The 18364-nt window shown below is 37.5% G+C and overlaps 1 protein-coding gene across 1 annotated transcript in view; it reads right to left on the bottom strand.

Moving 5' to 3' along the window:
- Positions 1-15692, bottom strand: part of LOC139707018 (zinc finger protein 420-like) — a 28702-nt gene extending 13010 nt beyond the window's left edge. Inside the window, exons 1-5 of the mRNA XM_071617005.1 lie at positions 15624-15692; positions 11928-12040; positions 9897-10093; positions 9624-9785; positions 3233-3369 (exon numbers count right to left, since the gene is read on the bottom strand). Coding sequence (XP_071473106.1) covers positions 3233-3369; positions 9624-9785; positions 9897-10093; positions 11928-12040; positions 15624-15692 — 678 coding nt within the window. The remainder of the gene's footprint in view (positions 1-3232; positions 3370-9623; positions 9786-9896; positions 10094-11927; positions 12041-15623) is intronic.
- Positions 15693-18364: the final 2672 nt, after the last annotated feature.

The following is an 18364-nucleotide window of genomic DNA, read 5'->3' as shown; positions in this document are numbered from 1 at the left end:
TTATAAGAGCAAAAAAATAAATAAATAAATAAATAAAAGAACTTATCATGGCCTACTATTCATATATATTGAGAAATCATAATATTACAATAATCATCAAAGTATCACAATATAAATAAAATCCCCATATGAATACATTTGTATGTAAAACCTGTATGCTTTATTGTGATAGCAAAGTCTAGATAAATCAACCATAACAAAAATAATCTCAGCAATTTAGCTATGACCTTTCTCAAAATAAATTTAAACCTACTATTAGGGCTGTTTACCGGTGACAAGTCCTTGCCTCTGCAATGCTGAAGTATAATATCAGAAAAGCATGCCAAGGCAAGTTTAGAGTGGAACATTGAAGCTTTATTAAAGGATAGTAGAAAAGACTAGAGGAGGAATCCATGGAAGGGCAAGATCTTATCTGTTTTATAACCAAGTTCTTCCTTCATCTTTCCCACATTTCTGTCCTTTGATCTGTTATCTTGCAGTGATGGAATGTACATGAGAAGGCCCAAAGGCTGGGGGACAGGTGGGCTGAAACAGTAATCTGGGCAGGAAAGGCTTTTGGATTATCATCTCCCTGTTTGCTGGGAGCTGCTTCATTAACATTTCCTTGGGACAGGCTCTGGGCCTTGGGGACATTTTCAATTCCCCTTTTCCTGAACTCCATTCTAATATAATGTTCATTCTTCATTTTACTTGATATGAGACCTGATTTACCTAATAACACTAACTACCTAAATAATAATAATAATAATAATAATAATAATAATAATAATAATAATAAATGTAAAAATAAAAGAAAGTCAAAATAAAAATTAGCTGGCTCAAGAGGAAATTAGGTGCCCCCAAACAACAGGTCCTTTCCTTCAAGAAAATGGCCTGTGGAGATTTGATTTTGATAATTATTCCACCTGTCAATCTCCAGCATCTGGTAAGACACTGGGCTGCAGGAACACACCTGACACATAGTATTTTAGGCAGATACTGAGGATGCCCTTTAAGCATAAGGAAGACAGCAAAGAGTCTCTTCCACTGACATATTCCCCACCTGGTTGGCCAGTAGGGCTGAGGACATAGTGGCCCAGTGGAGGACTTAAGCCTGCAGAGACTGCCCAGAGTCCCAATCTGCTAGCACCTGTTTTCACCACAGCCAGTCTTGTGGTTCCAATAAATAGTCTTTCTCCCCCAGCCTCCCTCACTAGGCCAATGCACACTCACCATTTCTTGGTTCTCCGGAGTTGAGCCTGCTTGGGATCCTCAGTTTCTGCACAGCAGAGCAACCTGCAACTCTGAAGTATGAGATTAAATTCCAGCCAAATGGGAAAAAAAAGAGGACTTAGAAGAAAAGAAGTAACAGTGAAAGCCCACCCTCCTCCTCCCTGATAACGCACAGGATTGGACAATTCCCACAAAATGCTCTTGATTAGAAGGGGCTTCAGATCATGCACATTGAATCTGAGACCAGTGAGCCCTTTTTTTGAGTGACAGGGAATATTATCCAATCTAGACATGAATAAGGGTTAGAATCTCAGGTTGTTGAGCCCTGCTTTTTTTTTTTTTTAATCTTGGAAATATAACCCAGAGCCTCAGGCTGCTGTTATTTTATGGCAAGTTGTTGTTGTTTTTTTTTTTTTTTTTTTGTTTGTTTGTTTGTTTGTTTTTTTCCAGAAGTGAGATCCTAGCTCAACCAACAGATTATTTTAATTTAAACTTACATATAAATTTATTTCAGTTTATGAATTATATATGCTTGTATATTATTCAGGAATTAATATAAAACAATGACAATCACTATCAAATTTTATTTAAATTCTTTTGATCTCTGTTCTTTTTAGGTGACAGATTGAACTTTGAACTGGAAAGAAACCCTCTAAAGTAAAAATGCCCAATAAAAACAACACATAAGATGCTGGGATTTTGGCTCAGGGGTAGAGCACTCACCTCGCATGTGCAAGACCCTGGGTTCAATCCTCAGCACCACATAAAAATAAATAAGTGAAATAAAAGTATTGTTTCCAGCTACAGCTAGAAAAATACATAAAAAACATAAGATACAAGGTGAGAAACCAGCCTCTATCTCAGAGAAAAGCCTGTCCAAGGAAGGGGGCATGACCCTTGTCCTTGGAAAGACCCACAGAACACTCCTAGGCATATACCCACCCTGCTGAGTTGTTTATCTACAAATAACAGGAGAGATCTGCTGAGCCAGGTGTCCTTGACTCAGTCAGGCTAGCTGAGGACCCATAGCAACCCCCTAGCAACCACCAATCAGCATGAGATATGGAAAGTACCTGGGATGCCAGATGACCCTCCCAGTAGTTTAAGGTGGTTGGAAACATGTTAGAAGACCACATAGTTCAGCAGGTACATCCCTCATGGCCTAAACAATCAGTTCAAATGAATCCCCCTCTTCTACTAACCAATCACCCTTACCCAACTTGTTCCCGCCAGTAAATGTGCTAATCATGTTTTAGACTCATTTTATGATTTTCCCACGGTGTGTGATGATTTGCTAAGAGATGCTATGATGTATGTGGGGTCCCTGGCTTCCCCAGAGAGTGTATAAAAATACTTCAAACCCTGTGCTCAGGGCCTCTCAGCATCACCAGTTGATGTGTACGTGGAGGACTGAGCTAGCTCACAATGAAAAACCAGCCTCTATCTCAGAGCAAAGCCTGTCCAAGGAAGGGACATGACCTTTGTCCTTGGAAAGACCCACAGAGCACTCCTAGGCACATTCCCACCCTGCTAAATGGTTTATCTACAAATAACAGGAGAGATCTGCTGCACCAGCTTTCCCTGACTCAGGCTAGGTGGTGATCCATAGAAACCCCCTAACAGCCACCAATCAACATGAGACAGGGAAATACCTGGGATGCCAGATGACCCTCCCAGTAGTTTATGGTGTTGAGAAACCATGTAGTTCAGCACATACTCCCCTCTTGCCTTAAGCCAATCAGTTCAAATGAATACCCCTTTTGTACTGACCAATCACACTTACCCAAATTGTTCCCGCCAATGAATGTGCTAATCATGTTTTAGAGTTGTTATTTGATTTTCCTGCAGTGTGTGATGATTTGCTTAGAGATGCTATGATGTATGTGAAGTCCCTGCCTTCTCCAAAGACTATAAAACTGCTGCAAACCCTGGGCTCAGGGCCTCTCAGCGTCACCAGTTGTTGTGTGTGCACACACGGAGGACCGAGCTAGCTTGCAATAAACACCTCTTTGCTGTTTACATCGATCTTGGTCTCTGGTGGTCTTTTAGGGGTCCAGAATTCAAGCATAACAACAATAAATGCATCTTTGCCGCTTACATAAATCTTGGTCTCTGGTGGTCTTTTGGGGGTCCCAAATTTGAGGATAACAGTTTCTCCTGAAACCCATGGGAATAGAAGACAGCACTCCAGCTCTTTTGGACTGCAGTTTTATACCACAAAAAGTTGCAAAAGGGGGGTGTCTTGAGAACTTAAAAGGATTATAGGATTTTGACAAACAATACAAAGGCAAAGAGTAGGTTAATTGTCTAAATGGTTCAGCACTTAGGGAATAAGTTTAGATCACAACATCAGAATTTATGAGACACAACTAAGGTTTCAGAGAGGGTTATTATTGGTCAGGAAAAGCCAGCCAAATGGCAAAAATGGAGGACTTAGGAGATAAGAAGTAACAGTAAAATCCCACTCTCCTCCTCCCTGATGACACACAGGATTGGACAGTTCCCACAAAATGCTCTTGACTGGAAGGGGCTTCAAATCATGTATATTGAATCTGAGACCAGATAGCCCTTTATGAGTCATCACTAAAGTTTCAGGGAGGGTTGTTATCAGGGAAAACAACCCTGATTTTTACAAGCATAATACAAAGGCAGGTACAAGGTTAATGGTTTAAAATTGTTCATCACTTAGGGAGTAAAATTAGATCACAACATCAGAAATTATGAGGCACCACTAAGGCTTCAGAGAGGGTTGTCATTTGGTCAGGGAAAGCCAGAATTTATGAGTCATCACTAAATTTTCAGGGAGGGTTGTTATCTCATCAGGGAAAACCAGGCATGGGTGAATTCAAGGCACTGGCAGGCATTTCAAGCAAGTTTAGATATCACAGTAATTTATAATGAAGCAGAAATTAACTTTTCATGGCTGTGTGATGAGATGGCTCCCAATCTTAAGAGGAATTTAGACTGGATTTTTCACTTGTGATAGCCATAGCTTTTAAAGTATATATTTCATACTTTAACAAGTTTTAACACTAAATTATTAATATGAATTACTACTAATTTTTTTCTTAAAAAACAATTAAAATAGAAATGAAGGTATTTGTTATTAAGTGGGTAAAAATTTTGATTAATATATTGATGATATAAACAAGGAAAATTGTGACAATGATAAAAAGACATTTAATATAATGGCTTCAATATTATAAGTCCCTATGATTAATGTTCAGTGGGTCAGTTCTACATTTTTTTTTTATTCTTTAGGTCATTTTGAATTACAGTTTTGTAAATGTTTGTTAAGTATACAAAGTTCAGATTTTGTAATTTGTAAAGTAGGAAAATGGCACATTTGATCCCCTGTGAGGATTTTAAAACTTATAAACCATGTGGGGCATCTTAGCACATTTTTTTTTTTCATATTTGCACACAGTACAATTCTAGAGAGGAATGAGTTGGAGATATAGTCTACTGAGCAAAAGAGAAAATTGCCTTAGGCTATTTCTAAAGCTTTTAACTTTTCTAAATTTTCAGAATTTTTGGTAATTTGAAAAAATATTTTAAAAATGAATTGTTTGAAATTATTTATTTATCTTTCCTGCATTCTTTTTCACTTTTATTTATTTTTTAGAAGAACTAAGAAAACAGAATTCCAAAAATGTTCCATGTGAATATAAAGGTATGTTTCTAATGATCAAGATAGAAAGCAGAAGCAAAACATCATCTAATTTGATGGGTCTGCCTCAAACTAGAGAGTTACACATCTATATCTGCCATTCTTCACTAGGCTCCTGCAGTTGAAAAAAAAAACACCAGCCAACAAATAGAAATGTCTTTTTCAGTTTGATTGTTTCTCACAAATAATTCAAGCTAAAATACACTAGTATCACTGTAGTTTCAGAACAAAATGTATTTTTAAATAATAAAAATAATATGTATACATAAATATATAAATAAGTATAAAATAAAATATAATGTTAGATAGATATTTTTTGCCTGGATAATCTTCTTGTACATATTTCCCTTTAGACACAGTTCTGGGAACAAAGTATCACAAATAAGACATGGATCCTACATTGCTACACAGAGTAATTAAGGCACATACTAAGAGCTTGGTATAAAACTTGGCATAGAGACATAAATAAGTAGAGAACACCATAGAAAATTATATCTAAATGCTAAGCAGCAAATTCATAATCTATAAGTACATGAAGAGACAAGTTATCATAGTATATTTTATGACTGAGTTGCTGCTAATATACAGAGATAGAGATATTTATTAAGAGATGGTTTTATGCATATTTTTGGTTTAAAAAGGGAAGGATCAAATAATGTAGGTGATTTAAACATGAGCAACTAATATTTTTCTGTGTTCAGTACCTTTTTTAGCAGATATATAAATTGTAATTAGTTCCAACCAGTAAAATGGAGAAAAGGTATAAAGATTACTCTCTATGAGTAAAACTACTTAAAAATAGTACCAAAACTTAAATTCATGTCCAAATGTTTATTCCTGACAAAAAACTGCTTCTTTTGAACCATTTCTGTAGATATGATTTTTTATAATAAATATTTTTGTGATTTTTTGCACATTACTTGATATAGTTATGCTTCACATTTTCTCTTCTGTGCAAAACATAGACCTGAGAAAGACTCAATTCTCTGCTGCCTCCTCTGCAAAGACTTTTGATTTCTCCCAGCACATGTTCCATCTACCTATTTTACCACCTATATTCTGAAAGAAAAAAAAAATTCTAACTTCTAAACTTCCTTGATATTTGAGCTATCTTTTAATTTTTAAGCTTATATCATTTCTATAATCAATATGGTGCTTTCAGTAAAGAATGGCTATTATTATGCACCTGGTTCATTTACAGGAGTTTTGTTTTGTTCTTTGGTTTTATTTACAGTGAAGTTTAAAAAAAGGTTAATGTTGAAACAGAACACAAAGAAAAGACTACCAACTCCGATTTGAAATCAAATTAAATCAAGATTGTATTGTGTACACAAAACCTGGACAGAACTCTCTCTTACAAAACTCCATGCTAGAGATCACCCCCTGATCTTCAGGAAAAAGTTTTTACAGCACAAAATGTTACAAAGAATGTCGGTGTCTCTGGTACTATACAGATAACAAGATTTTGACAAGCATAAAACAAAGGCAGATAGCAGGTTAAGGATCTACATGTCTCAACATTTCAAGGTAGGGAATAAATTCAACTCCAGACATTAGAATTTATGAGCTGCCACTGAGATTTTGAGAGAGTTGTTATTAGGTCAGTGGGAGCCAGGATTTATGAGGCACCAGTAAGGTTTTAGAGAGGGTTGTTATCCGGTCAGGGATAGCTAGGCATAGGTGAATTCAAAGCACAGGTAGAAATTCCAAACAAGTTTAAAACATCAAAATATTGTCAGGCCAAAGAGAAATTTTAGTTTTCTTACAGAAAATAAAAATAAACTTTTTATAGCTTTTTGACAAGATGTCTCCCAATCTTATACTGGAATTAGGCTGCGTTCATGATTAATACTGTTCAGAGTCAAAAGATTGGTTTAAAATCCCAGGCCTTTTAAATATTTTTTTTTTTTATATTATGTCATTGAAATATTCATACCAATGGTGACCACACCAGGTGAAAAGATTAATAATTGAAAACAATTTCCAATACAATAGTAAATATAAAATTGTTTTTTTTTTTCTCTTTAAAAGTTCTTTAGCACAGTTCATGTTACCAACATTTGTTGTATATTTTCTATCTAGTTTTAACATTAAGGCTTACATTTACTTTGATAGGGAAATTATGTTAAATTTGATTTCTTCAAATGGTCAATGTCGAGATTCAATTAGATATTCCAGCAGAGTTTGGCATGAAGCACTTGTGAAATGTTTAAGGCAGACCTCTATAAGACTACAGCTGCTTGTTCATGTGATTGCTTTTGTTTTCCTAAAATAAGTGAAGTTTTGTATGGTAAAACAATAAAATTATCAAAAAAGTAAGATACAATTTGAATTTTGAACTGGAAATATATAGCTCACAGTCATACTTTGTTTTACTCACCTACAGACAATATGTTACAAAACAAATATTTTGCAAAGTTCTGGTAAATGATATATAAAAACATTTTTAAAACTCAATGATAAAGAGGCATAACCCATTTCCTAGAGGTGTGCAAAAGATTAGAAAATGGTTCTTAAAAGAAGATGTACAAAATATCAGTAAGAACAAAAAAGAAACCAGTCTTAAGATAAATGTAAATTAAAATCTGAATGACATATTGTTACATATTTATTAGAGTGGTTAAAATACAAAAGGCTAATAGCCCCTCATGTGGGCAAGATTGCAGAGGAACTGGAAATCCTCTGTGATATTTCTGAGTATATATAATGGACCCAACATTTTGAAAAACAAACTTGTATTTTCCATTTTTGTTTCTGAAATTGAACATAGACACCAAATGTGAGTCCCCAAACCTCCACTCTGAAGTTTTACCCAAGAGAAGTGAAGACACACATCACAAAAGTAGCATTTAGTAACATTTTATTCATAATACATAATATTTGTAGTTTGGAGTCTACAAATAGAAAATTAAATACACTCTGGCCAATTTACCTATGCATTGAATAGCATTTAGTAAAGTCCTTCAATGCCTTACTGTTAGATGTACTATGAATTAATAATAAAACAAGATAACTAAAGTTTATTTAAATAAAAATACATAAACTCTTGTGTTTTATATAAAATTCTAATGCAGACTATAATCAGTTGAGAAAATATAAAAATAGTGATTGCTTCTGGTGTGATGGAGTTGAAATTGACTATTGTAAGAAATTTGGGGGTTTTGGATGCTTATAAGGCATAAAAATACAATTATGGGAGAGGGTCTCATTGGAAAAAAATCTATGTTTCACTGTGTATGGTGGTTCAAGCCTGTAATTGTAGCAGCTTTGGTGAATGAGGCAGGAGAATCACATATTTGAAACAAGACTCAGCAACTTAAAGTTGTAAGCAACCTAGAGGGACCATGTTAAAAAAAACAAACAAACAAGTAAAAAAAAAAAAAAAACCTGGGGATGTGGCTTAAAGGTTAAGCATGCCCTTGAGTTCAATTCCTAGTTAAGAAAGAAAGAAAGAAGAGAAAAGAAAAGAAAAGAAAAAGAAAAAAATAACACCCTTCACAGCATGAAACTGTCCAGGGAATTATGACAAAGAGCATCATCCAAAAGTTGAGAATTTCAAGTGAACTCATGGGGAAAAAGAGAGTCAGAGAAAGTGTCTCTGGAAATTATTTGCCCAGGTAATATAGCTAGAAGTATGGCAGGGGTTATAAAAATCTGAAGGGTGGTATCACCTTGGGGTCTCTTAACCACACCCTCTTTTAATTGGACATTAGATGCTAGGTGCCCAAAGCAGGTGGGATGTGAATGGTGAGAATTTTTCTACTTTCATCTATATTTTTAAAATAATTAGGGGTAAATAAGTTTGGATTTGGCATTCATGAGCTTTTGAACTAATGGTATTCTGTCTTTAGTGAAGATGTAATTTAGGAGCAAACACATGGAGCAACCATGGAGTTATCTGATGCCACTCAAGAACAGGAAAAATTGAAAATCAGAACAAGGAAGAGATCTGCTAAGCAGGGTAACAAAGGCCTGCTCGAATGCTGGCAGTTATTTTGCAAGATTCCAGGGTCCTTGGATGATAAGACATGACACACCACAGGGACATTTGGGACATGTCAGTTAGAGCCTCAAGGGAGAGAAGGTGCCCAGCAGGGACACACGGGGCTGCACCCACAGAATAGGACATAGCAAATCAGGGGTACTAGGGGCAACTTATGTATGCACAGTGGAGTGGGATTAGCTGAATTTTAAGGGCTCCCTGTGGATTGACATTTTGATCATCTTCTTGGACTCTTGAATATGGATAAGTGCTGTCCAGGGTGGCAGGGTCTCTGGACCTGGTAATCCCATGGAGCCCCTGCCTGGAGTTCCTGGCCTCCTCATCCAGGACTGTCCCCCTTGATTAGCTTTCTATGTTATCCCCAGGGCCCTTGTCATTCCACTTCTCTCTCTAGAACTTTCCCGTCCCCACTTATCATATGGACTACCCACTCACTCCCTCTGGATTTTGCTTGGACATGAGCTTTTCAACAGTCTGGAGGTTCCCCCTCTCATCCCTGTCTCCAACAGACAATCTCTGTGCCCCCCACATTGTGCCCATTGCCTTTACCTTTCCTGATCTACTCTATATTTTTTTCTCTCTCCCCTCTCAAAATTATAAGCTCCAATTACATTCTATCCCCAATGCCTAGAACAGAGATGCTCAATAAATGTTTGCTCAGACAAATCCTGAATCAACATCTGCCACAGGAACTCAGCACACACCACCCAATTTCACAGTCCCTTTCTCCACCTAAACCTGTTTCTGAAGAGCTGAGATTTGAGGCCATGTTTCCAACAGAAACCGTAATGTGTAAGTGGAATCTCATCATGCCTCCCAAAGAATCCACTGTCCACTCTCTTTCACTGGTGAAACAGATCACATGACCAAGTCTGAGGGCAACAGAATCTAGGCTGGACTCTGCCCAATGGGAAAGATAAAATAATCTAATTCATGTCAGCTGCTAACATTCATCATTTTCATATGGTCATCATCCTCTTCATGACATCATTCCCATCAACATTATGTCACTATCATTGGCATAACCATTGCTGTTTTCACCATCATAATCATTGTCATCATTATTGCCACTGCCGTCATCATCATCACCACCACCATAATCACCACCACCACCACTACTATCATCACCACCATCATTATCATCACCATCATCACCATCACATTTATTGTCATCATCATCATTGCCATCATCAGCATCACCAGAAACTCTGAGGAGAGACAACAATTCATAAAGTCAGCCCCTTCCATCAAGTTCATAAGCAAAGGTGGCACAAGAACTTTTCATGGCTAAGAATCTAGTGATGATGTGGTTTTGTACATCCAGGAAAGATGGGTGTGAAGTTCATGTGTGAGCACATGAGGGCCTGGTGAGCACATCATGATAAAGCCTGAGAGTGACCTACTGTGCCCACTGAGGCAAGTATCTTTCTCACTCAAAAATCAATCAGCCTGAGGAAGATAAATGCACATTATGGGTAAAATACAAATGTGAGATTGTGAAGAGTAGAGCAGTAACAAATTTAGTGTCAGGCAGTAAACTTCATTCTGTAATACACTCCAGTTTGAAGAAAAACATAATTAACAAGGTTGCATGTTTCCTAAGAATGTTTTTAACCTGATATCCTGGAATAATGACTGTCATCTCTATTTCAAAACTTACTAGGTAATCCACACTAACTTTCATTGTTTCATGGGGAAAGAAATCCATCAGTTTGTTAAAGCTAACAAGGGCCATCAATTTTACATATTATTTGTAGTTTCTTAACTAGTTTTTGCTTTGGTCTTTTTGGTGTCTCATATTTTCTCATGGAGATGAGTTATTGCCCCACAGGTAGCTGTCTTGGAGGAGATGCCCAGTAGTGAGTCAAAGTGATGGTCAGGATAAAGAATAATGGGACATCAGATGTCTGTGGACCAAACACAGAATTAGCCTCACTGTACAAAACAGAGGTGCTCCTCAAAGGTGCTGCCTGGAGAATCCCCTGAATGGGTCGTGGTTTGGAAAAGATCACCTTGTCTTTTAAGTTTCTGTCCTCCATTTCTCTTTGGCCTCCAGTGGGCAGAGGCCCCTGCCAAGTGAGCATGAAGTGCATCCTTTCCCTGGCTGTTAGGAAGGTGGCTTTGCCCCCCACCACCCAATTCTGCAGAAAGAGACATCATATGAAATGCTTTTTGAGACTGCCATATGGCACTCCACCCTTTTATACACTCTGCAATAAGTAGGCTTTCCCAAAACCAAGGAGGGACATGGCAACAGGGTAACACAGGAGAAAGAGAGTGGGCTCCATAGCATTCATGGCTCAAATCACAGCTGTCTTTTCACATGGCCTCTGCATTTTGTTTTAGTGTCCATGCCTCAATCTCCTCAAACTTAAAATGAGAAGAGGATCCATCAGCCAGGATGATGCACTTGACACTGGCAGGGCAGGTTTTCCATGAAAATTACCTTGTGTGTTCAGATGTTCAAAGCTGGATATGACTGCCTAGGTGTGCCAATGAGACACAGATCCTCATGTGAAGTTGAGTGCAGTTTTGCCACATGGAGTTGGTCCAAGGCTCCTCAGCATTGAGGCCCTGGGTCTCAAGCATGTGGTCAGCCAGGATACCACCGGTGGTGAGTGGACTTAACTGGACTGCTTAACGACCTAAGCACAGGACCACAAAGCACCAGTTCCCAACCACCACTGCCTGATCTCAGCAGCAGCTGTGAAGTCAGATTTGTTCTCTCCAGAAAGAAATGGAACACGAGTCCAAGAGGTCAGGCCCCTCCTCCCACACGTAGCACTGTTTAAGGACCAAATCCAGATTGATAGTCACACTTCTTATCCACAATACTTGGAACCTCAAAGATGCCTCCTTCATTTTTTCCAGGTAAATTCAGGCAAGAGCACTGGGCTTGTGATCCTCTCAGCAGGTCTTTGACCACTGAGTTCCCAAACAGAGCCTTCCTCCAGTCCAAGTGAACTTTGTCCAAGGCCATATTTTCATGAAATACCAACAGCATTCCTTCTTCTGACTCTGGGCAGACAGTGCCAGCCTCACGAGTACCAAAGATCCCATGCCCAGAAGGGCCTCCAGTTGTTCTGCTGTGCTGTGCTCACCATCTTAAAATCCTCAACAATTTCATCCTTGAACCTGTGCTCTGAAAGTGCAGCCTAGTGAAACAAAGGCAGTCCACAAGCATAGAGTGCCTGCATCAGGCATGGCCATCCTTTCTCACATTCCCAGTCACCTGCAGAGCCTGCAACCACCAGGAGCACATGAGGCTGGGGCTGGCAGAATGCCTTGTCAGTCAGCAGGATGCATAGTGAGTACCACAGGTGCATCATGAGGAGGCCGGGAAGACAAGCTGCCTCAACAAGTTGCTCAGCACCTAACCACAGCTTGCTTTGAATGCAAAAAAAAAAAAAAAAAAAAAAAGAGCAGCAGCATTCTAAGAAATATGACTGACCAAAGAGCTGCCTAATGGATTCCTGCCTCTTGTTACTCATCAGCATACAGAAAATCTTTCACTGTAGCAAACTTACTCATGTAACTGCTCCAAATACACCTTTTCCTTTGACCTTTACTCTATGTAAACATGACTGTAAAAGAAAATTACTAGTGGATATAAAAGTGAAGAAATTGGTCTCCCTGGATTGCACAGTTGTCTGTTTACTGGTTTCAAATGAAGTCTGAATGTTTAGCTAAACTATCAGTACTGAAGGCTCAGTCACTGAATACTGAAAATATTACTTTTGCAAGCTGCCCTAAAGCAAATCTCTAATTCAAATAAATATTTACTGCACATAGCACTGTTGAAAGTGCTGGATTTCATGCAGAATAGACAGTACCAAATTACAAAGTTATTCCATGTCTTCTTTTGGAATAATTTGTAAAGTTTAGCAACACTTAAATCACATGATGAAAAAATAGCAATGGAAACATACCACAGCATAGAACAGTGACTCTTCTAATTAAAGGTTAAAATATTAAATTTCAACGATAACAAGACTGGAGAACTGTATCCTAACAGTTTAGAATTCCAAAATGACAAGTATATCTCATATCTTAAGTGAACTCAGAAAAAAGATTAAAAATTATTCCACACACAGCAAGTATTGAGTCTACCAGCTCTAAGAGGTCATTCTGGCTTAGAAATATAAAAGAATGTGAAGACTGACCCCAAATGATTTTTTTAAGATACCAATAACAAACTGGAAATTTTAAGTAAATATTCTAATAGCGGGTATTAAATATAACACTCTAACAGCATATTCTTCATTACTGAACTCAGCTAACTGGACCAAGAATAGAAATTACTATATCTTATAGAAGATACAACCTTAATTATTCATCATAAATATAACCATCCATAGCTCTGCCACAATATTCAAGACATTTTACAGCTTAGTAAGGATGTCCCTTTGAAAACCATCCACTATCTTTTTCCATTGCAATGATACTACCCTTTAAGGTTGTTTCTCTAAAAGAACCCAACACCTGCTACATTTGTGTACAATGTATAACTACTCTCATGTATAACTGATTAGAACTAGTGAATATTTTTTTTTAAAGAACCCAACAAACTCATGCCATGTACACCAAAATATATAAAAATCACTTGTCAGTGATAACTGGATGGCATGTGCTTCGAATTCCCTTAGAAAGTTACTCTTCTTCTAATTTTTTCAGGTTCTTCAGAAATGTCATGTTTTGTGTTCTAAAAGGTACAATTTTGCTAAACCATAAGCTTTTAGTGAATTTTGACTGACATGATTACTCTGACCGTGTTCCAAACACATCATACCCAAATTCATATCTACATTAAACACTACTAATCCTGAGTGTTCAGTAACCATGGAACCTAGACCATGAGCTCTGCAAGCACAATATCCAAGTATTCTCATCTTCACTGATAAGCAGTGTCCACTAAACAAAAGATGAAACAAACCATAGTATTCAGTTATTTCATCTTCTATTTATTGATTTTTGGAGTTTTACAAATGAAAATGGCTTGCTTTAGGTAAATTTGTGAAAAAAAGCACAAAAATTTAACTGCTTATAGCTAAAATTATGAAAATTTACATCTCACCTCTGATACTGATTTTAATTAAAATTGTGAAATTACACCTGCTACAGCTTGAGTTCCACTGAAGCTAAGAGCCAATTTGTGGTTACTTCTGATACCTCTGATGTCAGTTACTGCCCTCCTTTTGCATTTTACTTTGAAGAAAACACTGTTGTGTGGAGTAAGATCTACTTGTAATTTGAAATGTTCTTGGCACTGTGCTTACCAGTTGATATGCAGCAGCTCTGCTCATCATCACAACAATGCTATAATGGAGAATATTATAGACAGGTAGAGTGTCACTGACCTTAATATACTTGTCCAATGTCACTGAGCTACTTCCCATTACTAACAGCACAGAGTATATCTTGAATATTTTATCAAGAGGGCCCCAAATAGGACCACACCTGCCAGAGAATATGGATTCATCCCACCATGAGTACCTCCCATTTAATCTCAGCAAATTTATTTTTCTTGAATTCACCTTAATCTGACCATATGCCTTGGCATGGAGGAGAAACAACATAGTGGCAGAGCTGGTGTGGGCAACAATTTATCTTCCAAGTATTAGCATTCAGCTAGCCTTCATTGTCATATCTTGCAAAGCTAGGAAAGATCAAGATCTCTTAAGTAAAATGACATCTATGAAATGGCCTTACCTGCAATGCTATTTTCAATACTGACCATGTATAAAGTGACTTTAAATATTCAAAACAATTCTGATCTTATATGTAGCAGTGTTTATCACATAAGCAAATGATTTGTGTCATGTTATAACACATAAGATATATAAATGAGTAATTTATCCTTCATTCCTCCAAAAATGACTTTGTATTTCATTAATGAAAACAGAACAATGAGTTGTCTGTGGAACTGAGTATCAAACCCAAGGCCTCACACATGTGAAGCAAGCTACATCCCCAGCCCAAAATGCTAGTGTTTGAATGATGCTGTTGGAGTAACAGTGTAGTGCCAGGCCAGCCTTCCACTGTTCTCTGACCAAAATTCCTATTTAACTGCTACACACACTGATGTTTCATGGATTTACATCCAGAAAAGAAGTTCTCAGAAACCATATAACTTCCACCCTTTTAGAGTTGCTGTACAGTATATTGTACTCTTTGAGATGCAGAAAGAAATTTCAATTCAGACTTCACTAACATAGGAGCAAGAACAGTTAAACAGCATCTACTGTTCTTTGTCCATTAAGAAAGATTGCTCAGCCAGCTTGGTGACACACACCTATAATCCCAGTGGCTTGTAAACATGAAGTAGGAGGATTGCAAGTTCAAACCCAGCCTTAGCAATTTAGTGAGGCTTTAAGCAACTTAACAGAACTCTGTCTCAAGAAAAAAGAAAAAAAAAATAGTTGGGGATGTGGCTCAGTGATTGAGCACCCTGAGCTCAATTCATGGTACAAAAAAAAGAAAACATAAAAACAGAATAAGCTGCACTGTATAAAATAAATTTTAATTACTTTATCTAAGAGCTAATAAAGGTACCTCTGAAAATCCATGCTAGTCTCTGGAAAGTCATAGCAAAAAAAATAACCAAACCCTAGAGAGGCTTCTATTAGTGAATGAAGTCAAGTGAACTGTCACTGAAACATAACATCTTGACAGGCACATCCCAAACTAAGCTGGTCTAAAAGTGAACTCTGTTTACTTCCTGCATTCTAGTCTACTCACTTGTGAACCTTGTTCTTGCACAGAAATGCTGTCATCATGGTCTACCCAGGCCACAAACTTCTGAGGCATTCCTAACCTTCCCCTTCAGATCTTAACATCTGCCCAAGCCAACTTGAATAACCAAAGAGGAACAGATGGCTCTGCTCCAGAATCCTTCCCCGCTTTTGGGAATGCTAGTGATGAGGGTGCAGAGGTCCCAGCAAAACTTCTGCCTGAGCAGGGTCACAAAACCCAAGGCTAAGAGTGCTCTTGGGGGCTGGGGTTGTGGCTCAGTGGTAAGCAATGGCCTAGCTTGTGTGAGGCACCAGGTTTGATTCTCAGCACCACATAAATATAAACAAAATAAAGTTCATCAACAACTAAAAAAAATATATAAATTAAAAAAAGAGTGCTCTTGGGATTTTAAAAAGCACAGCTGGAAGGAGACCCTCTTTTCTCCCTCTTGTGTGAGGGCCTGAGTATGGCCCCTGCTCTGTCCCTTAGTCCCTAAGGGCCTAAAATAATGATGGCTTCTGTGGAATTTCATTCCTTTGAAACTTTCTTCAGAAGTCTTCTTTCTTCAATAATCCTCCTTTTAACTTATGATGGTTGATTGCAGCCAAGCATTCTGACTTGCACCTTCTAAACATTTCCAATCTGTGTGTCCACATCTATCAGCAGTGCCCTAGCTCAGGTCCTCATTGGCTCTCATCTGGACTAGTCCCACAGCCCCACAAATCTCCTGTCTCTAGTCCACACAAACAGCTTCTGTGGAACAGATAACAGGAGGGACCATGTTCCCCACACACAACTAAACTCATCAATGGCTTTCCATTATTAAAGAAAGATCTAAATTCCTTAACAGGTCTCACCCAAATATCTATATACAATCTTCCCTCCAGTCAAACAGCTGTTCCTCCTTGACTCACATTTTAGCTCTGACTACCCAAAATTGCTTGGGTTTGGTCTGGAGCTCAGATACACACACACACACACACACACACACACCACACTGAATTAATTAGTAAGTAGGAAGTTCCCATTCTTGAAAACCTGAAGAAATCAAAGAAATGTGGCTTTCTTCTGGCTTGCTTCTAGGTATCAAAGTCATCACATTGATGTCTACAATTCATTACATCAATATCCCTAAATATTGCTGTTACAAATAACTGGTGCCAATGTACATAACACACAGCAGCAGCAAATGTCTAAAAGGAAGAATCATAGGCTATAAGAAAAGATTCTGATCACCAATGAATCTCTGCAGACAGAGCACCAGCACAGACTCCCTGAGAGGCTTTCTCACCCAGACAGTGCCCCTCTTTCTCCACTGGTGCCACTACCCTCTGTAGAAATCTGTAGCGTGGCACATGACCTCTGGTTCCTTAAGGACAGGAACATGTTCCAAGCATCCTTGGATCTCCAAGCCCAGTCAAGTCCTCAGAATACATTAGACACCTGTAAATATTTACAGAATAATGTGTGCATTCTGAGCTAAGCAGATTTTTAAAAAGTGCACTGGATATCAAGTTAGAAAACTTGGGCTTCTTTCATTAAATGTGATGAAAATATTTGAAAACAAAAAATATTTTTAATATCTGTAACCCATTGTGTAGTTAACTAAATAATCATTGTTTGTGTAGGAAGAAAAATTAATGGAAGATGTTGAGAAATAAGGTCTGTTTTTTTTTTTTAACTTATGGAAAAATTTCAGAGAAAACTGCATAAGCAGTCAAAAAACTGGTAAATTGGACTTGAACAAAAAACCTATTGGCCTTATAAGAATGAAAAGACTATAGAATAAGAAAAAAATATATATATACTTCATATATCTGATAAGTGAACATTTGTGTATATCCAGAATACAGAAGAACTATTAAAACTAAACAAGAAAAGGACAGCTCAGTTTTTAAAATGGGTAAAGAATCTGAACAGGAATTTGCCTAACAAAGATAAACAATGGCTAACAAGTACACAAAGTTATTGAATATCATTATTTATCAGGGAAATGCAAATAAAAACCAAAATGCAATGCCACTTCATACCCATTAGGATGACTAATATGGAAAAACACCATGTCACAATGTTGGCAAAGATATGGAGAAATGAAATCTTCAAACATTGCTGATGGGAATATAAAGTGGTTGAGTCACCTTATAAAACAGTCTGGCAGAGTTACTTATGGCCCATAAATTTCAATCCTAAGTATCTACCCAAAAGAAAACAGAAGTCAACTCAAAAACACAAATATTCACAGCAGCATGATCATAAGAACCACAAAGTGAATGTCACCCAAATATCCATCAACTGATAAATGGATAAACAAACTACAGTGTATCTATATAACAGAACACTATGTAGCAATAAAAGGAATGAAGTTCTAATATGTGCTACCTAAAAAACAGGATAAAAAAAAAAAAAAAAACAAATACAAAGGGCCATATATTGAATGATTACATTTATATATCATGTCCAGAACAAGTAAATCCACAAAGAGAGAAAGAAGATTCATGCCTACATGGAGCAAGATTGAGTGGAGACTGACTGCTAAAGGGCATGGGTCTTCTTTGGGTATGACAAATGTCTTTCCATATTAGATAGCTGGATAGGCACACAACTGTGTGAATATACTAAAACTCAGTGAATTGCACTTTTAATGAGTGACCTTGATGGAAATGTGAATTATATATCAATAAAGCTGTTATTTTTGAAAATGGCTGCCCAAATCATATACTAACACCTCTGCACAAGGGTCTGGTTGA

The sequence above is a fragment of the Marmota flaviventris genome, chromosome 9 (genome assembly GCF_047511675.1).
Source record: "Marmota flaviventris isolate mMarFla1 chromosome 9, mMarFla1.hap1, whole genome shotgun sequence".
Classification (NCBI taxonomy): Eukaryota; Metazoa; Chordata; class Mammalia; order Rodentia; family Sciuridae; genus Marmota; species Marmota flaviventris.
Note: the sequence above shows the minus strand (reverse complement) of the source record. Positions and strands in the feature narration are given on the sequence as shown.